Source organism: Artibeus jamaicensis, unplaced genomic scaffold, assembly GCF_021234435.1.
Source record: "Artibeus jamaicensis isolate MK-2021 breed Jamaican fruit bat unplaced genomic scaffold, CSHL_Jam_final contig_465, whole genome shotgun sequence".
Taxonomy (NCBI): domain Eukaryota; kingdom Metazoa; phylum Chordata; class Mammalia; order Chiroptera; family Phyllostomidae; genus Artibeus; species Artibeus jamaicensis.
The window spans coordinates 9,679,490-9,707,433 of NW_026521843.1; the positions used below are offsets into that span (position 1 = coordinate 9,679,490).

The 27,944-nt window shown below is 58.2% G+C and overlaps 1 protein-coding gene across 1 annotated transcript; it reads right to left on the reverse strand.

Annotated features, from left to right (window-relative positions):
- Positions 1–2,026: 2,026 nt before the first annotated feature.
- Positions 2,027–23,744, reverse strand: SDC1 (syndecan 1). The gene is made up of 6 exons (XM_053667100.1): positions 23,084–23,744; positions 22,603–22,903; positions 6,374–6,455; positions 4,955–5,430; positions 4,209–4,335; positions 2,027–4,047 (listed from the first exon to the last, which is right to left on the reverse strand). The coding sequence occupies exons 2-6, from the start codon at positions 22,666–22,668 to the stop codon at positions 3,878–3,880; spliced, it is 921 nt and encodes a 306-aa protein (XP_053523075.1). The 5' UTR covers positions 22,669–22,903; positions 23,084–23,744; the 3' UTR covers positions 2,027–3,877.
- Between the last annotated feature and the right edge of the window lie 4,200 nt (positions 23,745–27,944).

Sequence of the window (27,944 nt, forward strand, 5' to 3'; positions counted from 1 at the left end):
CCCCCCCCCCTCAGTGATTCCTCCTCTTTCCTGTGGCGCCCAGTGGCTGCCGGCTCTACTGAGCCCTCAGAGAGGTTTCAGGCAGAACGACTGCAGCTTGCTCCCTGCGTCCCAGCCCGTCAATTCCCACACCTGCTTTCCTTTCACATCCCGCACGAAGCCTCTGGTGTTGGTTTTGGCCAAAGCTGTGCCTCCCGCCTGGCATGCCTTCTCGCCCTTGTCGGAGAGACCAGTTTGGATGTCCTTCAAGACCCCGCCCGTAGAAGCACCACTGTGACCAAGCCGGGTGAGGTGCCCCTGCACCCCACCAGCCCACACTGAGCACCGTCACTGAAACTGCCCTCACCTGCCTGTCGGCCCGGGACCACAGGCCCCGCCCCCCGAGGGGTGGGCTGTGCACCTCTGTTTTGGATGTGAAACCCAGTGCTATCCTGAGCAAGCAGGACAGAATGCAATTTCAGGCAGAAGCTGGCCTCAAATTAAGAAGGCGTTTAGAAAATAAGTTAAATGAGAACTTAGTGGAAAATTCAGCGAGTCCCTCATCCCTACACAATGTGGAACACACACACCCAAGCCGCATGGACGCAATCCAGAGGGAAAAATTGAAACCGCGCTCAGTTGCTCCATTCCGGGTGTGGGGCAGAGAAAATCTTGGGAAAGCAGAAAAGAAGGGAAGAGAAGGAGGGGTCAAGGTCATGGGAAGTGGGGCAGCAGATGAGGCCTGAGAGATGGGCAGAGAAATTCCTTGAGATCAGGACTTGAAGACAGTGTTTAAACTGCTTCACATTTTAGCTTCTTTACTGTTAGTCTCAGATACTCAGGAAACCTGGGTTACAGCCCCACTCGTCTGGTGGCACCTGGGGAAGGACCTGGACATGACCCAGGAGGAGCAGGAAGTGGGGAGGGAGGATCCAGCAGAGAATGGGGTGGGCTGGGGTGCAGCTTAACCTACTAGGGTGTGACAAGCAGGTGGCCCAGAAGGCTGGGGTCCGAAAAGACTTGCTGGTGGACGTCCTGCCCAGTCTAGTGCCACCCTCAGGGTGTGCGTGGCCCATTGTGGCCACAGGGGCCAGGCTGCCCTTGTCCAAACCCCAGGTCTCGGCTCCCCAGCACATGAACTTGGGCAAGACCCTTCCTCTCTGCACCTCATCCTATCTGTAAAGTGGGGATCGTTAACCATCCCCACTATCTTTTTGGTGAGGAACAAAATGGCCCAGGTGCCCTGTCTGGCAGTGCCTGGCCTGCGCTTAAGCTCAGTAAGAGCATTCGGTAAATCCAGGTAGCCTCTTCCACAGTCCTGCCCTCACCATTCTGGCCCGGGGACCGACGGAAAACAAGCACTTGGTGTGTCCAGTGTTTGCGGAATAACCTGAGGATTTTGCCCCAGCCTCCAGCTGCCTGGACCCTGCAGGCCCTGCCTTCCCCCCCCCCACCCACAGTGCACCTGGACACACCTGGGGGCTGGCCTGCATGCAGAGACAGACTTCAGGTCAGGTGCCAAAGGCCCCAGGTGGGGAGACCTGCCCTGAAGGGACAGCTGAGGGGCTGGGTGGGGGCCACAGCCTTCAAGAGACCGAGTCAAGGGAGAGCCAGGAGTCCCAGGAACACTGGGGCCCCTGCAGTGTGCTGAGCATTTTTGCCTCACCCCCCACCCCCGCCCATGACCCAATTCCCACTGCAGCTTTTCCCTAATGTGCAGGCAATTTGTCTTGACCTTTGGCACTTCGGACAGCTGGCTAGTGAGTTTTCAGGAGTCCCAGGACAATGAGCAAACGGAAGGACCAGCACATTCGAGTCAGGAGGGGGCCCAGTGTTTGAGGAAGGGAATGACCCAGGACAGAATAAGGCAGAGGGCCCGGGAGGAGGGAAGGTGGTGAGGGATGACACAGGGCGGGGCGGGAGAGCAGAGGTGGCTGCGGCTTCCCTTAGAGCAGAGACAGGTGCTCCACACGGCCCAGAGCCTGGCCCCCCATATGACAGGGAAGGACATCACCAGGCCACAAAGACACACAACCACCACTGCAGCCCAGAGTAACAAGTACCATTTATTCAAGTGACATGAATGGGCCCGGCCACAGGCTTGGCACTGTCCCAGGGACCAGCGGGGATGAGCACGGTCGCAGACCCCTTTCCCATCCCCGAGTCATGTCCAGTCATATGTTCTGGGCAGAAAGTCCCAGCATTGAACACGGGGCACAGGTTCCCTTCATTGGCAGTGTGTCTGAGTCACAGATGTCCCCCTCCTCGGAGTGGCCAACGGAAAAGCTGGAACGTTGTCAAATTAAATAGAGACAGGAGTTCCCAGAAGGCCCTAGGCTGGGGGCCTCTGCTCCTACAAAGGTGTCTGAGGGGTGGGCCTCGGCTCTGCCCTTTGTGGGCCTGAGGCCTCAGGCCAGGCTGTGCTGGGGCCTCACAGCTTCACTAACCGTTTGGGAGACGGTGCTTTGAGCTTGGGGACAGAGACACTGGCGTCAGGGCTTGCACGACCTTGGCTGAACCTGCTGACCTGCTGAAGACCATTAGCAGAGGCAAAAAACCAACCTACCAGAGAGACTCTGGCCCCAGAGTCCCTCCCCGCAGGGATGAGGAAGGCCAGTGCTCCGCGTCACGGTATCGCTGTGTTCAGAGAGAAGGCTGGTCACATCCACCGGGCTGGCAGAGAGGCAAAGGCAGCAGAGTTCACGTGACTACTTTATATTAAAGTTTATTACATTTGAAGAAGCTACTGTACAGGGAAAAACCCATTGGATTAAGTAGAGTTTTGCCAAAAGCAAAAGACTATCACTCTTTGGAAAATTCCTGATTCCAGACCCAGACGGGGCCACAGGAGCTAATCAAAGGTGAGCCTGGTCCTTTGGGGAGCAGCTCAGTGCCAGGTGTGCCGGGACCCCTCTCGCCACCTGCCAGGAGAAAGTGTCTCCAGAGATGGTGTCAAAGGAAGAACTCGCTCTGTGGGAGATTCTCTGGGCCCACTGCCACCTCTCAGCCCAGTCATCTCTGTCCCCAGCCTGAGGTCCCAGAACTCAAATCTCACGTGGGCTCCTCAATGTCGCAGCAGCCCAGGCCCAGGCCCCGGCCCTGGGTTCATGGACACAGGCACGCCAGCTCAAAAGAAGTGACTGCCCATGGCAGCCGAGGCCGGCTGGACCGCCGCCGGGGCCACCCAGACATTCCATACCCTGTTGCACACGTGAGTGACAAACTCAGGAGACAACACACACACTATGTTGGCTTCCAGATTTGGTTCTCCTAGTTTTAAAAAAAGTCTTCTTAACCCTGATGCTGCATCCTGACCGTAGATTAGGGAAGCAAGATGGGAGATTAACCAAATCAATTTAACTTACCTCAAAAGTAACAAAGTCTACTGGGCTATGAACAAAGAAACTAGAGAAAACATGTGCAAAAACAAGTTGGCATCTAAGTTAGACCTCCCCACAAAACTGTGGACTCGGGTGGAGCCCCGAACGCCTCTCCCCGCCACTCAGCCATCCACGCCGTAGAGCCTGTCCATCTCCACCACCAAGTGCCACCAACGTGTCAGCTCTCGGCCCCAGCGTCTCCCGGACACTGCGAGCTGGCCAGGTCCAAAGCAGTTGTTCCAGGGTGGAGAAACTGAGTCAGAATGGCACAATGCCAGGTGCTGGCTGCGGTGGGAAGGTCAGATGCGGAAAGCCCTCGCGCCCCAGTCTCCGGGAAGAAGTCAAAGAAGCAGAGGCGAGCCCCCAGCCTGCCCCAGAACTCTGCAGGGAGTGGTCTGGAGGGACTGGGAGTGTTGGGGAGGTGGCACGGCCCCAGGGGACACGGGGCCTGCAGTTCTTCACGGAAGAGGCAAGTGGGGGCCTGGCGAGTGGCGGGGGGCGGGGGAGGACCGCTCCCGTCAGGCGTAGAACTCCTCCTGCTTGCTGGGTTTCTGGTAGGCCCCACCGTTGGCTTGTTTCGGCTCCTCCAAGGAGTAGCTGCCCTCGTCCTTCTTCTTCATTCGGTACAGCATGAAGCCCACCAGGCACACGGCAACGATGAGCCCCACCAGGCCTCCGGCGATGACCCCTGGGTGGGCGGACGAAGGCTGGCTCAGTTTGGCGGCTCCTGGGCAGCCAGCCCCCGAGGGGGCCTTGCCTGTGGTCAGCCCCACTCCAGGGCTAACGACAGCCCTCCACCCCAAGAGCAGCAGTGTGCCCCCCTCCCCACCCACCTGAGTAGAAACTCACCTCCCAGCACTTCCTTCCTGTCCAGGAGGCCTTGGGAGGCCCCGGGATCCGGCTGGGGCCCATTCCGAGGGCCGACTTCCAGAACAGGCTCAGCTGTGATCTCCCCGGACACATCGAAGGTGAAGTCCTACAGGAGGGCAGGGACAGGATCAGTGGGGGGTGGGCCAGAGCACCCGGGTCCATTTCCAAACCCAGAAGCGATCAGGCCACCAGGGTCAGAGCTGACACCAGCTCAGTCCCTCCCGAAGCCGGACCTCCGGACCCCAACACTGGGCCCCCCTTGGCACATCACACGGGGCCCTGGCTGGACTGTGGCAGAGATGTGATCTAAAGCACACGTGTTCACATGAAAATCAATAGGCTCACTCTAGTGTCCAGGGTGAAACTGACATGCCCCTAGAAGGTAAACGTAAAACGGTGAAACTTCACACTTGCAGCGGGAGCCCTGCTGAAGTGTGGCGAGCCCATTCTTGGTGACCTTGAAGCACCCTCTTGCTCTGGTCTCACTGCTTTCGTCTGTCCCACCTAGGGCTCAGCCCTGGCCAAGGGAAGGCGGGTCCTCACGACCCTGTGTCCATGGTGGGGAACAGGACGTACTCACAGGGCACAGGGTGCCGGGAGTGACGGTCCACTTCCCCTGTCCCCCACCCTGAGGCACTGCGCCCAACCAGTCAACAGGGCCACCAAGCCGACTGGTCGCCCACCGTCCCAGGACACGCAGAGGACTACAGCGGGCAGACACGCACCTGTTCCCCAGAGCCCTCCCCCGCTGAGAAGTGGGTGGCAGTTTCCTCCTCAGCTGCTCTTTCGGTGGCAGAAGGACCCCCGTCCTCCACGCTGGGCATGTGAGGGTCGAGCTGGCCAGCTCCTTTGGGAGCTGAAGTCTTAGGGTGGTCAGGCTGCATGTCTTGGTGGAGATGGGAGGTGACAGGTGCCTGGGCAGTGGTGGCTCTTGTTGTTGATACCCGGTGGGTGGTTGGGTGTGGCGTGGTCTCACTGGGTGGGAGGGCAGTCTTCTCCTCGGGGGTAAAGCCAGGCTCCACCTTGGCCAGAAACACCGTGTCTCTCTCCTTGTCCTCCTCAACGGCTGGCAGGGTGGAGGTGGAGGCAGTGACGGGACCGATGTCCGTGGGCTCTGGAGCTGTGGGCGTGGCCGTCAGCAGTGCCAGGTCCTTCCAGGTGGAGGGGGTCCGCTGGGACAAGATGATGTCTTGCAGAGCACCTGTAGGGCCAGGAGCAGCGTTTGTTGGGATGGGGGAGACCTCAGAACTTCTAGACCAGCCATGCTCAGGCTGTGAGGACGGCTCAGGGAGGACCCGTGACCCCCGTTCCCAGGCTAGCAGAGCAAACTCCTCCTCCCGTGACAGGCTCTGCCCCCCGGGGTAAAGCTAGCTAGAGCTAAACTTGACTGTGGAAAACGAACAAGGAGAGCTGCCTTCTGCTCTGGAGCCAAGGACATGAAGACTGTGCAGGAGGAAATCTTTCCTGTAATGACTGAAACCCGCTCCCTGGTAGGGGCATCTTCTGGGGCCCCTCTGGGGCCCAAACACCTTATCGCCAGTGCACATACCTACCTGGGCCCCTCCCTGTCATGCCTGCTCTCTCCCCAGAAGAGCCCAGGCTCCTTCAGAACTGAGACCCAGGTCCCAGCACCCAGTTCCTGGGCCCCTGCCTCGGCCACTTTCCCCACAGATAGCCGCAGCCTTCCTCTGAGGTCCAGTTCAAAAGCACCTCCTCTGGGAGGCCTCCCTGACCACCTCTAGCTCAGGGACTTCATTTCCCCAGGGACCGGGGAAATGGGGATGATAAGAGGCCATTTGTAAAGACAGGCAGCCCCCAGGCTCTATGCTGCCTCACAGCTAGTTCCCAACAAACTCATGAAGTCAAGATATCATTCCCATTTTACAGATGAGGAAACAGAGGCTTGGAGAAGTCGAACAGGCTTCCAGAGGTTTCCCAGTCAGTGAAGAGGAGGGAGGGAGCCCAAACGTGTCCACAGCAGGTGGCCTCCGGGCCTCCTGGGACCCGAGGCAGCCACTCCACACCCATGCCTGTTCTAGCTTTTCCCTGGCACCGCCCTTCGGGCCCATCCAGGGGGCCGCCTAACCACAGTCCCAGCCCTTGGCCTGCTGCCACCTGGGGGTGAGGCCCTCAGACCAGCTCACCTGCACCCGAGCCAGAGAAGTTGTCAGAGTCGTCCCCGGAGCCATCCTGATCTTCGGGTGGCACATTCGTTGCCAGGATTTGCTGGAAAAGGGTCAGAGAAGGGTCTGAGTGGAGGCTTGCCAGGGCGCTGCCACTCCGGGGCCCCTGTCTGCCCCCAGCACAGGAAAGACGCCTTCGTGGGTTGCTCAGGACCCTCGGTTCTGGGCAGCCCTTTGGTCCCCCACACCCCCCCTCACGCTACGACAACACAGCCCTGTGTCAGGTGCTGGGGGTGCAGAAACGCCTCGCCCCGAGCAGCTCTGTTTGCTGAGAGTCCCGGGCCTACAGGTCATGGCTCCCATGGGACCCATGGGCCCAGTGGCCCGGGAGCATCAAGGTCTAAGGTCAGGGCTCTCAAAAGCTTCAGCGCCCTGGCTTCAGAAAGGCAGCCTCCAGGTGTTCTGGCCTCCGGGGTGTGCACACCAAGGGCCTTGTGTGGGGAGGGGCGGGAATGGGCATGGTGGCAGGTCTCGCCACTACACTCCCCACCGCTGCTGGCCTGCTGTTGCATCCACAGGAAGGAAGAGGTCGAAGCTGACCTAGAAGGGGCCCTGCACCAAAGAGGTGCTGACAGATGGGCTGTGGACCTGGGACAGGCCCTGTGTGCAAACAGCTGCCCCAGGAGGCAGTGGGATGGGGTGCACCACACATGGAGGGGTGGGCACATGCAGAAACGCTTACTCTGGGACAGCAGGTGGCAGGACAGGTAGCCATGAGTGTCCTGTTCATCGACAAGACTTTGACCCAAACAACCCCGCAATTCAGCCCATTTTGAGAGGGCCCCAATATCAGCGGCCAGATCAACTTTAAAGAACCCCAGACCTCTGCCACTTACCAACTAAGTGTCCCTGGGGACATTACTAACCCTTTTATGGCCTCAGTCTCCCGATCTGTAAAGTGGGGTGATGATCCTACCTACATTCCAGTCAGGTTCTGCTCTGAAGGACCTCACAGAACCTAGCCCGCAGAAGCACCCCAGTAACAGTGGTGGCTGCTGACCTGGGGGAGCGAGAGCCACTCAGCATGGGGAGGGGGCCTCTGGGCCTGTCTGGAAAGAGGTGAGGTGGCGGTGGGTGAAGTTTCTGGAGAAGAGGGGGCAGGAGGAAGCCGGTTCCCTGGGGGCTCTGTGCAGACTTGTCAGAAGGCAGGTCCCACCTGAGGCTGGGTGGGCTCCAGGGAATGAGCCTCCTCAGCCCAGGTCCTGGCCACAGGCCACAGGGCCTCACTCCTGAGTGGGGCAGTGCAGGGCAGGACAGACAAGCCCTGCGGCCCCATGAGCTGGACCAGGCCGGGGCTTCCCATCAAGGGAAGCTTCGGACATGTGTAGAAATGGCAAGGCCAGAAATAGCACAGAACTTTCTTTGAAAGTGAAAAACCCGAACTGCACCCTCTCAGCCCCTCCCAGGAAAAGGGCTTTGGCCCCAGAAGGATCTGTTGTCCGAGCTGCCGTGGCCCATCTACAAGGCCTATGGTCCTTGACCTCCACCTGCACCCTGGGCCACAGCCTACCTCTACTCACAGTCCCCAGTGATGCTTCGGATTCCTACCCTGCCTCCCCAGAGCTCCAGCCCCGCCCCAGTCTGCCCCCTTCAGGAACAAAGACCACGGCCCACAAGGCAGATGCAAAGAGGGCGCCCCCGGCCCAGCATACTGACCCGTCTGGGGCCAGGGTGGGCCGCACCCAACCGTGCCTCCTGCTTGCCCAGCACCACTGCTCACCCGCCCTGTCCCCCAGGCAGGCCCTGGGGGTGAGCCCTGATCCCCACACACTGACTGTCCCCTCGGAGAGAGAGCTGGACCTGGGATGGGGGCAGGGCCCCAACCAGGGCAGCCTGCATGGCGCTGTAGAGAGCACCGAATCCTCCCCGGAAGCCGAAGCCAACGGGCCAGGCCCTATTCCACAGCGGCCGTGCAGGCACCGCCGCGGCCCCGGTCGGTGCCAGGGAGGCCCAGCTTCTCACCTACATAGAGAAGCCCCAACAGGTTAGCAATTTCCCAAGAGCGGGGCCTCTCTCGTGACTAGATAAGATTTTTTGGATCTGCCCTGTCCCTGAAAACAATTTGTCTCCTCAGCTGGGCTCAGCTTATCCCTCCGTGGATCTTGTTTACACAGCAAGCTCTTAAGTAAACACTTTCTCCCCTGAAACCAGCTCCCAGGCCTCAGGGCAGCCTCTCCCTCCAGGGCTGGGTCCCCACTGAGGAGGGGATGGGCCGCATCTGCTGCACCTGAGCCTCCCATGATGACCTCAGCCTGCTTCCTGAGGAGGCCATTAGCAGAAACTGCTGAGTTTGAACTCAGTTCGCCAGGGCCAACCGGTTGGAGTTTGGGGCGACACTTTGGGGTTTGCTCAGCCATCCTGCTGGGCCCAAAAGCTGTGGCCAGCTGGTGCGAGGCCTCACGTGGGGCTCTGCTCAGCCCTGCCTCTGACCCTGGTCCTTCCAAGAGACCACTGGCCGTGCCTTGGGGCTGCTTGGACACAGGCTGGCCCAGCTTGGAACCTGCCAGGGACGGGCAGGGCAAGGCAAGCCAGCCCGGTCTTTAATGGAACCCTTTAACCTCTCCAAATCCCAGGAAAATCAGCTTTCCATACACCAAATCCAAACCCTTGTGGTAAATTAAGGGCTAAACTCTCCACGTGTTCAGTTTGCTCTAAGCAAGGACCAGTCCGCTCCCTCCCCATCCTCAGCACAGGGGAAGCCCACCCGCCTGAAAAAACAAGACCAGGTTTGGCTCCAGTGGGGCTCTGGCTGGGGTCAGAGGCAGACACATGGAGGCTGGGGGGTGGGGAGTGCGAGAGCCAGCCCACCTCTGTCTCAGCCACACTGGTTCCTGGGCCACACCGAAGGCTTCTGGGAGCAGGAAAGAACATGAAAGGAGGGAGGCCTTCTCTGACACTGGACACCTCCCACCTGCTCCCCTTTTGTTCCTACAGCTGAGACAGGCAAGGCCGAGGTTAACACCTCCCATAGATAAGGAACTAGGGGACAGACAGGGTGGGGGGCTCACCCGAAGCCACTGGGCAGTGGCAATGAGTGTCTGCAGCCTCCCAGAGAGCATCTGCTCTCCTCGCCTGCCACCTTTCTCCCTCTCCCCAGCCCCAAGGGACCACCTTCCCTGGCTGCACCTTCTGTTTTAAAATTCACCTAGAGCTTCTCAACACAAGAGGCTCCAGAGAGCATCACTAAGTTAAGAATTCCTGATCTGTGCCCCAGCCAGAGGGGACGGCATGGACAAGCATGTAGTCAAGGCCACCGGGGGCTGGGTCTTCATCACTCAGCTGCCAGCCATTCCCAGGAGCAAGCTGAGTCTGTGGCTAAAGGCTGGCAGAGAAGCTTCAAGAGGCAGCCTTCAGCCCACACTGGCCACAAGGAGGGCCGCCCTCTGGGGAACCGTCACCTGAGTAGAGCCCTTGCCCTGGCCAGCTGAGGGGTCTGGGGCCGTGTTTCCCTCCAAAGCACCTTGGGCATCGAAGCTCCCAGGTAGGACCCCAAGGGGCACACCAAGTGGGGAGCTCAGGCAGGCTCCAGTAAGGAGCTTCTAACTCCAGGCCGACCGCTCCCCCTACCCATTCCCCTCCTGCCACTGTATCCCCAGCAGCCACCTGGCCCCAAGACCTGTGGTTTCCAGCCCACACCCTGAGTCACTAACATGTCACCTGCTGCTTGACCTGAGGGATGGATAAAACACAGATCCCTGAAAGGCATTACCAGGGTCACAGGAGCATGCTGTTTTCCAACCACACGTGATAAAACTATAATACCGTTCAGTATTTAACCGGTCTTCAAATTCAAGACTTGGGGGATGACCATCCGGGGGCTTTGGGGAGAAAAGCAGGTAAGGGGTGGTCTGGTGTCAGCCCTGGTGAGCTCCCAGGACCCTCAGCCATGTGCCCCCTCCAGCAAGCCTCCAGAAAGGGGAGCCGGGGAGTCTGGGTCGCGGAGAGCCACCACCCTACAGGAGATGCCAGGGCAGGGCCTTGAAGTCCCCTGCTGGCCTGGAGGATGAGACCCCACTCGGCCCAAGTCACTGACTGGGGCAGCACCGGGGATTCAGCATCATGGCTGGCAGCACCCAGGGGAAAAGAGGGTTTAGGGATCTGTCAGCCATAACTGGCCTCACTGTGAAGCTGGGGGACTCCTAAACCTCAGAGGCGCAGACCCCTATTCTCAGCAGTTCAAGAAGCAGGAAATGAATGTAAAAAGCATCGGTCCTGATGCCTGGCAGGGGCTGAAAACCACCCTGTCTTCCTCCTCCCCACCTCCCTCGGGTGGTCCAGGCAGCTGTCCGCCAGCCCCCTGGTCCGAAGCAGTAACCAGCCTAAAAACAACAGGAGCTATCGGAGGGGCAGATGGAGCTGGGGGGTGGGGGGGAAGGGAAGCAAGGGTCTCTGGGAAGGGACCTGAGCCAGGGACATCAGCAGCTAAAGAGTCCTAACCGGGTGGCTGCCCCAGGGTGAGGCCCCTTGCTGGGTGACCTGACCGGGCAGCTCTCTGCCCCTCTCTCTGGACTTGTTTCCCACCTTAGCTGGAGAACCGTGAACTCCGCTGGGCTCTGAGGGGCTAGGCTGGGATCTGGCAGCAGAGGCCACAGCAGTGTGGGTGGTGGGTTGGTGGCAGTCATGCTACAACAGGCTCACGGCCCAGGGCCCAGCAGGACGAGGACCCTCTCCTGCCCAGGATATCCAGCTGGTAGTGGGTCAATCAACCACCTCCTCTCCCAAGCCTTCTCTCCCAGTTTAGAAGCTGCCAGGGAGGCAGTCTTAGGCCACCGAGGAGGCACAGATGTCCGGCGTTAGCCTCCAGACCCTGAAATCTATCCCCTGCCGGTACTCCCAGAAGGGCCCCACCGTGCCTCAGGGCAGCATCAGCGTTTCCGGTTTGACAGGCACTGCGATTTATCAGCTCAGAGTCTCTTCACAGAGAACAGAGTCAAGCTGAGACCTGTACAGGAGGGTGATGGACCAGCCCAGGGTGGGAGGGGCCTGGGGACCCGGCAAGTCGGCTTCCATAACGGCCCCAAAAAGGCCCCAACGTCCCCATCAGCACTTCCACTGGGACCTCCTGGGCACCCTTCCTCTGAAGTCCCCACACGGGCACCTGGGGATTCCAGAGCAGGCCGGGAGTGCAGGAGCCCTGTGCTTACATTGTTCATGGCACTGAATGCCAGGCTTTACAGATGGGAGACCCAAAGTCAGGGTCACAGAGGCCTTTCCCCTGCCCCATGTTGCCCACTTGGGGTAGCCCAAGAGGCCAGGGATGTGTCAAGAGGTGATCTTGACCCCCCAGCGCCAGCCCTGACGCCCAAACCAGGTCAGGGCTGCCGCCAGCTGCCCGACCCGCCCTCCGCAGAGCGGTGCTGCCCGCAGCCCACAGGCAGGGACTTGTCTCCCAACAGGCCCAGCTGAGGGCTGGGTGCAGGGCCAGGAGCTGGAAGACCAGTTCCTCTGCTTTTCCCCACCTGCCAGCACCCGGCCGGGTTAGAAAGGAGCCGCTCAGTGTGAGCAAGGCTGCCCGGCCGCGCTGGCCTGGGAGCCAGACAGCAGTGGCAGGGGAAAGTGATCAGACCGAGTACCGGGAAGAGCTGGTTACGGCCTGGGCTCTGTCCTCGACTTACCAGGTGACCCTGGAGGAGACCCTGCCTCAGGTCGCCCAGGGGGCTCCCAGTTCCAGGTGGGGGTCGAAAAAATCAAGCCCTGCCCTGGGGAGAGAGGCAGATGCAGCAGCTACAGCAGACTGCCACCTGGCGGGGTGGGGGTGGGGGGCGGGGCCTGATGGCGCTGCTCTCGGCTTCCTGAAGGGGGTTATGGCCCAGGCAGATGGCTGGCGATGTCCCAAATCAAGGTGACTCTGGGGACGGTACCTGGCAGCCCACAGGGCCAGAGATATCGCTAAGGCCTCCAGAGCCTCATGCCTCCCCAGCTCTGGCTGTCCTAACAGGACAGCTGAGGCCAGCAGCTCAGCACAGAACCCCCCAGACAGCCCCCCGTGAGGGTGCCAGGATCCGCTTTCTGGCTGATTAACCCCCAGACTCCACCAGGCTGGGGGGCCTGCCGCCTCTGGCCCACAGGCTTATAGAGACCTCCTCCCCCTGCTCTGGCCAAAGTGTTCTTACGTTTCACCCGAGGCAGAAACGTGCTGCTTTTGACACGCAGAGGAAGTGGCTCGCTCCACCACCTGTGTCCACTGTCGGCACCCCTGCAGGGGCAGGGTGTCCCCTTCCAAACAAAGCGCCTCTGGGAAGGCTCAGGGGCGCAGGGCTCCTTCGGTCCTGGGGTGCTAGGGGTGAGTTGGAGCTATGGAAGAGGGGAAAGGACGGCAAAGGGGACGCTGGAAGACGCCAAGAACACATTTTGTCTCCTATGTCAGAGTGCGGTGGCCAGCCAACCCCATTCGCAAAAAGGACAGAGTTCCCTTTGCTCCAGCCTTGAAGCAGGGAGTGCATGGCCTTGCCTCTCCCACAGGCGGAGGAGCAGTGGGCTGGTCTGGGGGCCGGCCTCCGGGACCAAGCGGAGCTCAGGCCGGCCAACACACCGGGGCTGCTGCAAGCCCAGACGGACACGGGAAGGGCAGAGTGTCTTGAGGGGGGTCCCATGGCAGAGGGGAGCTGGTACTTTCTGGCCTGAGTGACAGAAGGCAGAATTTTCGGGAGTGCAGAAGAAAGGAGGGCCTTTGGGGTGGGGCAACCCTCAGTCTGCAGTTCCAGGCATGAGCCACAGCCCCCACAGCCAGGGGCCTGGCTGGGCTCACTTGAGCCCCCACCCAGGTGCCCTGGTGTCTGGGTTCGGCGGGCCTCCTCCCACGGCCGGGCCGGCCCAGCCCACACCTGCCTGGGTCAGGAGCCAGCCCCTGCCAGAGGTCAGGCGGAGGCGAGCAAAGTCTGCCTGCCCGGGGAGGCTCGTATTTCTGAGAAGGGGCAAAAGCTGGGTTTGCTGACCCTATGACGCCAGCACTCGGGGGTAAGACTGGCCAGCCATTAACTGCAGTCTGAGGGATCCTGTCCCCCTGCCCCCACGGGGCCGCCAGGGCCCTCCCTGAGGACTCTCCCAGTGGCGTCAGCCCCAAAGCTCCGGAAGACTTGCTGCTCGGAGCCCAGGAAGGAAGGACCCCAAGTCATACCGCTACATTATCTCACTGGATCTTTTCAAAAGCCCTCTGAGGCAAGACAGGAAAGACCCAGTTCACAGATGAGGAAACCGAGGCTTAGAGGCAGACAAAGAACTATGCGGGCTTACACACCGAGGAAGTGACAGAGCGGGCAGTGATCTGCGTGGGCCAGACTCTGAGCCCTGTGCACCCCTCAGCTTTCCACACGGCACCCACTCCACTCCAGCCCCAGGTGGGACTAACCAAGGCAGGCCGGCCAGCCCAAGGCTTCAGGACCCCAGTGCATCCCCCAACAGGAGGCAAACTCTAGATGGGGGTCTAGCAGAATGATCCTGTTCCACAGGGGGCAGAGGGGAAAGGGCAAAGGTTAGGGGCTCTCTGCTCCTCGAACAATTAATTCCCAGAACGCAGGATGCCTCAGCCAGTGCTTCAGACTCACCAGAGACCTCGGCACTGGCGTCTTGGCTGGACCTTCCCAAGACTTTGTAACAACCAGGCCTGTCCCAGGGACAGTGCACCCCAGGCTCACCCCTCAGCCGGACCCCGGACCCCGCTGGAGTGCCTGGGAATGATGGGCGGGGAGGCGGGGGCGGCGCCTTTGCTCAGCCTGAGTGGGCCCTGCCTCCTGGCCTGACCCCCAGCATGGTGGGTCTTGTTGCGCAGCCCCTCCACATGCCTACCCCGGAGACGTGGTCAGGACAGCAGTGCCGCACCCCAGTGGTCCTCCCCTGGGAGAAGCTGGGGTGACGTCAGAGGCCCCTCAAACACCCCGCAGCCCAGGGCCCTGCAAGCCCCAACAGGACCGCATGTCCGCCTGGGACACTCCCTGGAGACGGGACACCAAGGCCTCAAATACCGTCCTGAGCTGCGGGGGTGCCAAGGAGCTCCGGCGAGAAGAGCCAGTGCTGGCCCTGTGCCCCTGCCATGGGGCCGTCACAGTCGATTCCCCAGGCAGGCCAGGCGGAGTCCTGTGCATCTGAGGCCATCGAGGTGGCGTGGAAACAGCAGTTCAAGTCCTCATGCCCCCGGAGGCCTCCTGGGGCCCCGCACGCACAAGGGGCCAGGGATGCTGGGGGCCGGGCATGGATGAGCTCACCTCAGCCCTCCAAAGTCCCCTCCCATGTCCCCAGGTCCCATCCCCCTGCTGAGGGTCCAGAAAGTGCCCAGCAAAGGCCAACGGGGGCAGAGAAAGTACCAGCAGCCCCAGGAAGGAAAGACAGTGAATTCAACGCCACTGTGGTCGGCAACACCCCTGGAGATTAATGGCAGGCACCCAAAGCATTCCCAGCCCAGGGCTGGCACCTCTGCCGCCCCTGCCGTCTCCATCCAGGAACACCCCCCACCCCGATCCCACAAGACTTCCTGTGGCCAGAAAACGCTCTGCCTCCCAGCCTGATTCCTGATCTGAAACCGCTCTGGGACTCTGGGACGCACCCCTCTTCTCAGGCTGAATATGAATGGCCCTCAGCCATCACCGCCCCTCAGGTCTGTCTGCTCAGACTGACCCTCGTGTCTGGTCCCCGTAACGGCCACCCCCTCTTACATGCACCCCTGGTGACCAGGCGAGGACCCCTCCCCATCTGCACAGGGCTTTCAGATCTGGTCCAGCCAGGCAGGGCTCAGGACCCTGAGGCAGAACTGTGCCAGGGCAGCGGGGACAGTGAGAGGCCCACCCTGCCCAGGCTCCCACCGGTCCTCTGTGACGCCCAGAGACTTGATGAATGCCCAAATGCGTGACTTCCCTTTGGCCTCTCAGGCTGCTCCCCCCATGTCACAGATGGGCTCACGGAGACCAAAAGAGGCCCATGCACCAAACCACTCAGCAGTGAAGAGGGCCAGGCTGGACATGAGGCCTCCAAGCCCCAGTCTGCCTCACTGTGCCCCCCCAACACCTGTGACCTGCACACAGTGGGCTCCTGGTCAAGGCTGGTTGGGTAAGTCTGGGGGGGGACCTGGCACCATGACTCAGCTGATGAGTGGAGCAATAAACACATCCACCTTCCCCACTGCCCCAACCTGCCCGACGTGGCTTCCATTCCTGCTAATGAGCAGACCTGGGGCAGGTGGCCAGGATGCCCGGGTGTGTGCAGAAAATATCACCCGCCCCCACCCCAGCCTGCCCTTGCCTGGGGGTCTCTGTCCACCACTGAGCTCTGAGTTCACCTCCTCCAAGCAGCTTGCCCTCATTCCCCCCTTACAGATGACCCCTCCAGTAGCCAGTGCCCGCCCCCCCAGGAACAATGAGCCTACCCCACGTCCCCTGGGAACACCTTCTCCCTTCCCAGAACGAGGTCTCCCTGCAACCACATGGCTGTCAGGGCTGAAGAAGGGAAGGGAGGCCCCTTGAGCAGATGGGAAACTGAGGCCCAGAGGGGCAAGGACCTGCCCCAGACACACAGTCAGGGGTCACACTAGGACTTGGAAGGCTGGGTGTCCTGGCTGCCCTTCTCAGTTAGGAGTATCTTCTGCAGACTTCTAAGGCCAGGGACAGAGGGGTGTCAGAGTTGCAGTTAAAAAGGGAAAAGACAGTCAGAAAGGGACAGAAAGAGGAAGGCGGCTTCCTGAGGAGGAAGTTGCAGACAGGTGACAACCAGGTTTCCCTAAAACTTCAACTGCAGCCCACCAGCAGGGAAGGCCAAGGGCAGCCATGGCTGCAGCCTGTGCTATGGGCTGGGCCTCCCACCCCCCAACCCCTGCATGTACGCACACGTGCGCACACACACACGGTACTCTTGTGGGGCTGCAACCCCCAGGTGACTCACCGGGAAGCATTTTTCCCAGGGCTGAAGGCCGGAGGACGAGCAGCCCCCACATGTAATTAGGCAGCCCACGGGGCCAGCCATAAACGCCAGGAGGGAAGAGACCCTCCAGGGGCTCCAGAGGCAGGGGGGACGCACCGGGAAGCCTCCTGAGTCAACAGGAAGCATGACTGGGCAGATGACTGGATCCCGAGAAGGTCCTGCCAGCAGCCTCCCTCCCCAGCCCAGCGGCCCCTCAGCCCCCCAGCCGGAAAACTGCCTGCTGCACTGTTCTCCCCACACAGGCCTGCCCCTAACACTTTTGGTCCCCAAACCTGCACAGGCAGTGGGACACTTTCCAGAGGAAGCTTAGGCCACACCATGCCACCCCGGCTCTGGAGTCCCCAGCACCAAGCCCTGGGGAACTGATTGGGTGCCTTTGCCTGGGACCTGGGCCTACGGCGGAACTTTTAGTACCAACTCCTCACCAGTGCAAGCTTCCGGAGGACAGGCCGAGGAGGTCACAACACGCAGGTACAGCTAGCCCTTCCTGGGACTATGGGGAGGGTTCCCCGGTCACCCAGACCTGGAAGGTGCAGTTGCCGAACTGACCCCGAGCACCACGTCTTGCCTCTGTAGCCTCAAGCTCTATAGCCTGTGCCCCAAACAAGCCTCCTGCATCAAGGGAGGGATACAGGCCCACACACCCTTGGCACTGTTGGGGCGCTCGTGGCCTGCTCAGGGTGGTCCAGAATGCTCGCTCCCACCTAAAACCCAACCGCTGCTGGAACAGCTGAAAGGGAAGTGACACCGTGCTGAGCCGGGACCAGAGTGCAGGGACCTGGAGCCAAAAGCCTTCTTTCCAGACTCCCTTAATCCCAATCCCATTCTTTCTCTCTAGTCACCCTTCGGCAGGCCCTGGGAGGGAGGGGGACTCTCAACCAGAGACACCAAAATTGGTTGTTGAAAAGGAGGAGAAAATCAGGAAGTAGTTCGTTCTGTAAAACTACCAGGGTTCTGGGACTAGAAATTATTTATGGACCAATTCCTCACGTGGCTGCTCCCGCAGCAGGACCTGGAATTGGAGGGGCCAGGAGGGACACTGCGGGGGACCCTGCCTGGGAGCCAGGGGTCCTGGGTCCTGGTAACCCAGCTCTGTGCCATGGCACCTGGCTCCCAGGCTCAAAAGAGAATCAACTAATGCGGCAAATGTCCGCCCCCTCATGCCCAAGCTGAAAGACAGCGTTCCAGCAAGACTGAGTACGTCGTCCAAACATGCCCCCGCACTGGGCCTCGGGTGCGCACTCCCCTACCTGCTCTCATGGGTCCCACTGCTTCCTGACCTAAACTCCCCGGGATGGGTGCTTGCTTATCCCTAGGTGACCATCAGACAAACCTGGCCAAAGCCCAGGATGTTGCTTAAATCCTGGGTTTGCCTAAAAGGACTTTTCAGGGCAGCTCAGCTCACCCCATCGACCCCTCCATTCAAAACACACACACACACACACACACACACACACACACACACACACACACACGGTTCTTCAGGGTGGAACAGCAGACACTCACAGGGCCCTGCAGGGTTCAGCCATCCCCGCAGGCTGGGCTGCATGAGGAAGACGTGACAGTCCATCAGTGTTTTCATGCCACGCACACCCTGGTTCTGCCCCTTGGAGCAGCTCAGCTCAATAGGCTGCATCCAAAAGGCAATGCTACCGACCATAGAGGTTTGGGGTAAAGATTTAAAAAGGTAGGAAAAGCACTGAGCCCTCAACCAATGGCAGGCACTCAATTAGGAGTAGCTCTAATTACATCGACAGCTAACTTTCCTCTGGCACGTTCAAGCATTCGTTACGACATGCGCACGCAAGTGACAGAATGAGGACAGCGAAAACAGGTATGTTACCCGCTTTGCACAGAAGATCAAGATTTGGAAGTGAAGTGACTCACCAGAGATTACGTGCTAAATCAGTGGCCAAGCTGAGACTCGGTCCTGGGGTCTGCTTGACCTCAAGCTGTGTCTGGCCTGCCAAACAGTATGGTGCCCAGATAGAGGACCCAAGCTAAGCACAAAGCCTTTGCCAATCAGAACCTATAGCGAGTTAGTTTCCCTGGGTCCAGGTTACCTGCTATCGGTAAGTCACAACTGAAGCCAGATGGAGGGACATGCGGTCATCGGGTACTCCCACCCAGAGCCCATTCATGTCTGTGGCCAGGGAGCCCACAAGAAACACCCTTGAACACTGCTGAGGTCCCAGCTGAAGCCCGTGAAGAAACCAGATCCACATGTCACAGATCAGGAACACTGGTCAGAGGTGGGACTCTCACTCAGGGCTGGAACCTCCTGTCTTGGAAACCATTCCCCCACATCTGATCTGTTTCTTAGAATGGAGAAAAGTGAACCCTGGCTGGTGTGGCTCAGTGGACTGAGCACCGGCCTGTGAACCAAAAGGTTGTCAGTTCAATTCCCAGTCAGGCACATGCCTGGGCGGCGGGACAGATCCCCAGTTAGGGGCGTTCAAGGGGCAACTGATCGGTGTTTCTCTTGCACGTCAATGTTTCTCTCCCTTTCTTTCTCCCTCCTTTCCCCTCTCTCTAAAATAAATAAATAAATAAAATCTTTTTAAAAAAAGAACGGAAAAAATTGCCCTTTAAAACCAAACTAAAAAGCTGCTAAGTACACTTGGGCACACCCATGTCACTTTTGGCTGCTACCAGACAGGGATGGAAGAAGGAAAAAAAAAAAAACTAAACAAATCAGAATTCAAAATGGAGCAACCTGGGGGCACCGGGCCCAGGGGCAAAGTACACCTGGGAGCTCAGTAAACCCAGAGGCATATGGTCACCGGACAGGCTGACAATGGTGAGGATGCCAGCATCCACGGTCAGTTATGGGTAGTGCTCCTCTATTAATAAAGGAGGGAAATAAATATTTCGGAGAGCCCTGCCCCCTAGGGGGGTGATGTGGATTCTTAGCTCCCTGAAAAAATCTGGATACTCCATTCCCAAGGGCTTCCAGAATCCCAAATTCTGCTGCAACAGAAAAGATTCCTCTATAAAATACTCCACAATCCAAGCTTCTCACTAATTCTTTCCAGGCCACTCTCCTTTCCCATCCCTTCCCCTCCCCACCAATCTGGGTTAATGAGGTTTTATTGGAACCCACCATGAGCCACAGGTAGAGACTTAAACCAGCTCCACCCTCCCTGTGGAACTGAAGCCAGGAGTGACATCAGCCCTGGAAGGCTCGGAGCCGGGCTGAGGCAGTGAGCGCCTCCCCCACCCCCCACCTACTCGGCCGGGCAGTGGGGAAATGTCTCTACTAGCCCCCATAATTAAGGCAAAAAGGAATTTTATGCCTTTCAAGAAAGAGGAGAGAAAAACAGCAAATAACTATTCTAGAACAAGCCATTTTCCTCGTGTGGCAAACAGAAAAGACCACAGGACACACGGCCGTGCGCGCGGGCGCGCGTGCACACACATACACACACACACACACACACACACACCTTTTTAGACAAACCTGTTCTTTTCTCTCGGGAGTGGAGTTGAACAGCCTGCGGCCCTAGCAGCCTTCCCTTGCCCATTCAAGGTCAGGTGCCCAGGGACCACACCGTACCTCACCAGTCCCCAGCAGGGCTCTGACCTGCTTTCCCCTGGGACCAAGGTGAACCCTCAGAGACACAGATCTCTGTGACCCGAGGAATCTCCCACAGGGAGATCTGTGAAGGCATTTAATGGCACTTTGTATCTCCACTTTTAAATCAATTCTGGAGAGGGAGAGGGCAGGGCTGGGAAAGAGAAAAGAAACTGAACTTTATTTTTTAAAGAAAGAAGAAAGAAAAAAGGAAAGAAAGAAAGGACAGCTAAGCTCCAAGCCAGAGCCTACCCCAAAGCTTAGTACTTTCAGGCTAGCTCAACCCCGCCCCGGAAGCCCTCCCACCACCTCAGCTGTAAGAAGCCCCCCTCCCTCCTTCCTTCCCCCCTTGAGACTCACTTGGCTCCTGGGCCATGTCTCCATCATGTGTCAAAGTTTCTAGGCAAAAAGAAAAATGCCCCATAGAGCAGCATCTGCCCCTTCCCAACACAAAAGAACACTGAGAAATGCGGTCCACAGAGAATCGCAAATCCCATCTGCCTGCCCCTGCTAACGGTTGCTCGGGATCTGAGCTCACAGGCCCGGCAGCCTCACCCCAGCCAGTCAAAGCAACCCCGGCTCCTGCCCTGGTGGGGTGGCTCCGCTGGTTAGAGTGCAGTCTGGAACACCAAAAAGCTTTGGGGTGATCTCTGGTTGGGGCGTGTGTGGAAGGTAGGCAATCAATGTTTCTCTCTCCCTTCTTCTCTCTCTAAAAATCAATTAAACATATCCTCAGGTAAGGATTTAATTTTTTTTTATTAAAAAAGAAAAGAAACCACCACTCCTCCTGACTCTGGTGAAGACAGGCTGATAGAAAACAGGTGGAGAACCCCACCTCAGCATCCCTGCTGAGGCCTCATCTTGGGCCCGGAGAGAGTGGAGCGGCCAGGTAAGGCCAGGTGGGTGAGGGAAGGAAGCCAAGCACCTCCACTCTCTTCTCTAGGATATTAACTATGATTCAAGGCCCAAGCTGAGTCCCACAGAAACCACATCCCCAAAGAGCAAAGGAGAATATAAACGCCAAATTCTTAGATCTGAAATCCAGAACTGCACGGAAGACCCTGCTCAGAAACCCTATCTGTCCCCATGGCTCCCCATATAGGACAACCCACACACAGTCCAACCCATTAGCAATGCGAGAGGCATCAGGGACCCTCTCCTGGACTTCCAAATGTTTCCAAGCACAACAGTCACCTGAGAAGCGCGGGGGAGCTTCACAAATCCTTCTGGAAAACGCTTTACCTGGGCTAGACCTTGTAAAATACCCGAAGCTCTCAATAAGTGAGGGCTACAATTATTCTAGAGGGACGAGCTTAAACAAGTCGGGGTGGCTGAGACGCTAGTCCAGATTCCACACTACGAACCGAGGACCCACCCCCGGCCGGCCTGCGCTCCTTCCCTGCCCACGTGCCTCCCTGTGCCCGAGCCCGGGAAGTCGAGCGGTCCGGACGTGGCCACTTCCGGAAGGGGAAGAGCCCCTCTCCATCCCAGGGGATGGCCGACTCGCACCGCGGAGAGGACCTCGGGACTCGAGCGCCGGGGCTGGGGGGTGGCCGTGGGCACCCGGTGGCCAGCGCTGACACCTGGCGGCGGCCCGGGTCCCAGCCCACGTTAGGGCCAGCGCTGCGGGGCGGTTCCCAGGAATGGGTTACAGGGGCCGAGAACAAAGCGCCCCCATTGGGGAAGGCGGGCTAGCGGCCGGCAGCCAGGGCGGGACTTCACTTTCTGGGGACCCTCGGGATACTCTTTGTCGGCCAGGTTCCTCTTTAGAGGGGACAAACCCCTCGTCAATGGTGGATACTGGAGTCCTACCTAGAAGCCTCCTTCAGTCTCGATCTCCACATTTGTCCCTCTTTCCCCCGGCTCCACTGGGCGGGCCAAGGAACCCGCCTTTCCAACGCGCGGCCCCAGCACAAAGCGGGGCCGGGGGAGGGGAAGGGCCGGTCCGGGTCCACTCGCGTGGAAGCCGCGCGCCCACCCGGCAGTCCCCAGCGCGGGCACGCGCCTGTTCGAGGGCAGCACAACTTCAGCCCAGAAGTTGGATTCCTGCGGCTCTCTGGTGCTCGGGAGCCAACTTCCCGGAACCTCCCGCTGCCAGCTCGGCCCGGCTCCCTTCGGACAGCCAACGGAAAGCCCCGGGGCCCCACCTCCGCCCGCCGCCCCGCGTCCCCGCGCGGGCCGGGCCCCGCTCCTTGGCAAATGCGCCCGCCTGCTCCCGCGCGGGCTCCTCTGCGCCCAAACTTGCCTCCGCCAAAGGGGCCGGGCGCCCGGTCTCGGCGGGTCTGGTTTGAATTAGGATCTGCGAGAGGGGCGCTGTGGTTGTGGTCACCGCTTCCTCCCGGGTCACCGGCGGGGGGCCCGGCCACCGCAATGCCCGGGTTGACGGGGTGCGAGCCGGCGATCCCAGGTGCCGCCGCAGGCTGGCGGGCTCGGACGCCTGTGGAGCCGCTTTACATAATTGAACGCTGGGCCCTGGCGCAGGCTCCATTCTGCGGGCGCCCCAGTCCCGAGTCCGGAGCCGCGGGACCCACCCGGCGCCCACAGACGGTGGGGCTAGATCCCGGGTTTCGGGGTTCACCTTCGCGGGGCTAGCGCGGGAAGAAGGTTAAGTCTGAGGTCCCCCTCCCCCTCCACGTGCCGCCGTCCGCATCTGCGGGTCTGCAAGCCCGGGCTTCCCGCCGCCTCCCAGCCGGGCCCCGGCCACACTCACCGGGAGGACCGGCTGCAGGCGCAGCGCCAGAGCGCAGAGCCAGAAGCAGAGCGCCGGGCGCCTCATGCTGTCCGGACCGGCGGCGGGGCGCGGCGGGCTGCGCGGGTCGGCTCTGCGCGGATGCTCGGAGCTTGGAGCCGGCACCTCCGGGTGCGCTGCGCTCGACTCCCTTGGACGATGCCCCGTGTATGGCTGTCCTGGGATGGGGCTGTGGCGTCCGCCGGCCGTAGTCCACTGTCTACTGCTGGATTCCTTCCGACTCAGCTCCGCTCCTGCCGGCACCTCTCCCGCCGAGCTCCGCCTTATAATAAACCCACAGGCCCTTAGCCGTTGCAAAAACTAGCCCCCAACCCCCAGCTCGCCAGGTCCCCGGGCCAGCCCCAGTCCCCACCCCCCAGGACCCCGCCCCCTGAGCCACCCAGCCCTGCCTCTCCGGTCGCCCCACCCCGGAGCCCGGGCCCCGCCCCGCCCCCTCCCTCACCTCCGGGTTAGAGTCTCGCTGGTCTCCTGAGCCGCGGGCCCTGCGGTTCGGGGTTCCCGGTGTTTCAGCTCCGCCGCTCCCGGGTAGTGGGGGCCCGGGTGCACCCGCTTCCGTCCTGGCCCAGGGCATTGAGGAGCTGTCCGGGAGAGGGGCTGGAAGGGAGGTAGTTGATCCTGGACTGTGGCCGCCAGTCTGCAGCGCCCTCTGGGCGTGGACCCGGAGCTTCCTCCAGGTGCGTTGGACCTGCAGGTTCCCGGCGGGAAGATTTCGGGCGACTCTGCGGCACCCCGAAGTGACTGGGCATTAAACGGATGGATGCCTCCCCCGCCTGTCCTCTTAACTGCTGATAGGGCTCCTACGCCCGCCCTTCCCCAGCACAGGTTCCCCGTTGCACTCGCGTTCTGCCGGCACTTCAGAGCGTGCTGGAAACTCCGGGCCTTACTTTAAACATCTGACCACGCTCAGGTTTTTTGTTTTTTGTTTTTTGGTGTTTTTTTTTAATGAATTTTCGGCATCTTTCAATGGAAGACAATGCCCTCTCTCTTCATCCTTTGAGCTAAAAGTTAAAATAAACAGCTTCGTTTCCAAGTGGTCTCCTCTGGCCTGCAGGTCTGAGAAGCACCCCTTGGAGCTTCCTCCTCCTTCATGATTCCTGGAGCAGCCCTGGGCCGTGTTTCCCTTGCCAGTCAGGCACCTCAGTGCAGAAGGCTATGGGAGGCCTATGGGCATAGTGCAAATGGCCTTGAGAGAAGGGGAAGAACTGCCTGGCCTGCCTGCAACCTCATAGGCAGAAGGGATGGTGCCAAATGACCTACGGACCTGGACACCAAAGATGGTGCCGTCCCCACCCCTCCTCCCCAGGCAGGGGAGAGGCTGTCCCCTGGTGGCCTCTCGGATGGTCTCCAGTGTTTTGCTTTAAGTGGGTTAAACATTCCTGGGTCCTGGGCTATACAGACGGGACACTTGGCCTGGGCCCCGCCCATCCAGCACCCTCCTGCCTGCATCCCCATCTCAAGCCACAGCCCTGCTCCAGAATACCTGTTTGACCTTAGGCAGCTCTCCCTTTGTGAGTCTCAGTTCACCCTCTGTGTCCATGATGGATGGTAGATCCTCACCAAGGTTCTTAGGGCCTGAGGGGAGGCGCTGCCTGTCTCCGGTTCTCGAATCACCCAACATCAGGGCTGCAGCAGGCAGGGCCCCTCAGGAGCTCAGGATGTCCTCCTGGGTTATACCGTTCTGTCCACAGAAAGCCATGTGTCTCCGAGGGTGGCTGCACTGTCTGGAGTCAGCTCTCTGGTCTTTTTAACCCAATATGGAAGAAAAATAGGTCAGTTTGGAATCATCTTTCTCTACTGCACGAAATAAAGAAAACTGGAGTCAGGGAGGGTTTGATGGAGTGTTTTCATACTGTAAAAGGTTAGCAGTTCAGTGTTTCTTTCCAACAGAATACCATGCATCTGCCCCAATCAATGCGTGTTCCTTTTGGGCAGATTAGGAAGAGGCGGGGCCCCAAGGATGACACTGTATAGAGAAGGGAAGTAGAGGGTCGGGCCTTGCCTTGACCCAGCTGACCCCTGGGCTGCTTCCTTCTCCTCTCAAGCCAAATTCTGCAAGAAAATCTCTCCCTACTAGAAGCAGCTGTCTCAGGGTCCTGCCCCTCGGATCTCTAGAGCCCTCCGGCCTGCCCTGGTGACACCGTTCATACACACTGGCAGGACCAGCCCTGTCTGCAGCCATCAGGGCCTTTCCTGGGCCCCCCTCATCCCTTGTAAATCTAACTAAAGGGTTAGTGGCTGGCTGAGCAGGCGGCTTCCAGCCTCCCATCAGTACACCGAGGCAGGTCCTCCATCCTGATTTGTATTCCTAATGCAAATATCCAGTATTATCCCTGGTGAATTATTAACTGCCTTGAATGTTGCTTCCTTTTCCTGGAAGGAAAGAGGAAGGCGGGGCCAGCGCCACCTCATTTCTCTCATCCTTCCCATGGATCCACAGGGCTCCATTCTGGGAGTAAGACCTAAGATCGCCACTGGGGTGTCACGTGGAGGGGAGCGAGGAGGAAGAGGCCAGCAGCTGTGTCCTGGGGGGGGGCGGGCTGGGTGTAGGTTGCCCCTTTGATGCATTAGGCACCTAAACCTCATAGACATGCTTTGGGCGAGTTGCCACCTATCAAAATTTAAAGTGCACTTGCCCTTTAACACAGGGATTCTGCTTTGGCAAACTTCCTCCCCAGAAGTATTTTCACCAGTGTCCAAAGAGGCATGTTCAATTGTCCATCCGTAAAGGAAAGGTGAGGTCAGCCTGAGTATTCCCACACTGTGGAATGCTACACGGTTTTTTAAATGAAGTAGATATTTAAGTCCTGACCTGGAACATTCTTCAAATCCTATTTTTAGGTGAAAAGGAGCAAGTTAAAGACTGATCTATATATAGTATGGCCAAAATTTTCTTTAAAACATGTATGATGTATATAGACTGACTATATGTGTGTACTAATAAAAAGGTCTAAAGGAGAATAATGGGGCAGGGACAGTGAGGGACAGTGTGTAAGTTTACTATGTATTCTTTAGTGTTTATATTGAGAATATATAACTTGTTTAACTTTTTTAATTGAAATTTGTTTCTGAAACTGAAGATGATTTCAACCTCCAATAACAGCTTCCCTTTAAACAGCTCGAAAAGTAGGATAATTAGTGCCCGTCCCTGGACCTGCATTACCCACAGCACAACCAGAACCTCCACAACACTGGAACCCAAGACCCTCCCACCCTCAGCTCTGCCCACCCCCCACCCCCACCCCGTGTCACCTTCCTTCTCAGGACGGTGGCCAGATGGCACTGTTCTCAGCCATCACAGCTAACTGAGCGATGTCCAGAAACAAGGCCACCTTCTCCTAGTGTCTTTCTCAGGAGTAAGGAAATAGTTCCCGACGACCCCCTTACACACACACACACACACACACACACACACGCTTCTTTTCCCATCTCGCTGGCCCGAAGTGGGCACCGTGCCTTCACGCAGTCATCACCCGTAAGCGATCTTGAGCACCCACATGGTTGTAGATTAACCCTCTGGGAGCTTGGATGTGGAGGAGCCAAGGCCATGTCCACTAAATATTTTGACTTCTTAAAAAGTGTAACATGCCTGTAAGGACATTCTGCTCAAGGCCATCGAAAACACACCTTTTTCCATCCAACTTCTTCCCATCCTAAAGCATTTTAAAAGACAGTTGATGGTTTTTACTGTGAACCACTTGACACATCCAATAAAGAATAATGTTCCTCAAAAAAATTAAAACTGGAATTATCATGTGATCTAGCAATTCCACGTCTGGGTGTGCACCCCAAAGCAAGAAAAGCAGGGACTTGCACAGATTCGTGCACCACATTCAAAGCAGCACCGTGCACCACAGCTGGCACAATCCCTGCAAACGCTGACAGTGAGTGGACCAACGCAACGCCGTGCTCACTGTGATGGGACGTCTCTGAGTCCCGAAGGCAAGAAACCCTGTCACAGGCTGCGGCCCTGATGGACCTTCGAGACTTTAAGTCAAGTGGAATAAGCCAATCACAAAAGGACAAAGACCGCCTGAATCCACTTAGGTGAGGTGTTGAGCGTAGTCAAACTCAGAGGCAGGAAAAGAGGTGAACAAGGCGTTACCGCTCAGTGGGTATGGAGTTTTATGTCAGGAAGGGGGACAAAGCTCTGGGTGTGAATGACGGTGGCACAGGTGGCTGTGGCACAACTGTGTGGATGTCCTTAATGCCATTGAACTGTGTGCTTAAACAGTTAAAGTGGTACATCTTGCGTTATGTACACTTTTTTAAAAATGGAAAAAACCTTAATTGCTAAAAAAATGAAATAATGAACAACTGTGCTAAATAAACTACCCAGTTTATCCAATCTTAACATGATGTCTCTTTAAAATTGTTTTTTTATTTTTTAACTTTATTTATTTATTTTTAGAGAGAAGGGAAAGGAGGGAGAAAGGGAGAGAAACATCAACATGTGGTTGCCTCTCGTGCACTCAATACTGGGGACCTGGCCCGCAACCCAGGCATGTGTCCAGACTGGGAATTGACCGGCGACCCTTTGGTTTGCAGGCCAGCGCTCAGTCCACTGAGCCACACCAGCCAGGGCTGAATTGTGTTGTTGTTTTTTTAATGAAATGAATCATTACAGATTCAAGTGAGTCTCTCAATTTATGTTTTGAGATGTATGCTACTCTGAGATGTATGCTACTCATGTGGCTGTGGCCATTTATCTTTTTTTTTTTAAAAGATTTTATTTATTTATTAGGGGGGAAGGAGAAAGGGAGAGAAACATCAATGTATGGTTGCCTTTCATGCGTCCCCTGCTGGGGACTGGCCTGCAGGGAAGGAGCCTGCAACCCATGCAGGTGCCCTGACTGGGAATTGAACCGTGATCCTTTGATTTGCAGGCCTGTGCTCTATCCACTGAGCTACACCAGCCACGGCTTGGCCATTTATCTTAATTGCTGTATTATAACTCGCTACATGCATATACTGTGACGTACTAATCCCTAGACATTTGGCTGGTCCCAGTTTCTCAGTATAACACCCAATGCTGAAGCCAACCCTGCACCTCTCTGCTTGAGTGCACGTGAGACTTCTCCAGAGGTGGCTGGAGCTCCTGGGCTTTAGGTACAAATGTCTTCATCTGTCTCAGGTGTTGCTCTAAGCATTTTCTCTAAACCCATCGCTCTCCGAAGGGCTTATAGCAATTTTCGCTCCCAGCAAAAGCAGTGAGAGTTCCCATTTTCCTACCCCCTCTGGATGACTTGGCACTTATCGGGCCTTTCATATTTTGCTAGCCTGATGCAGGTAAAGTGACATCTCGT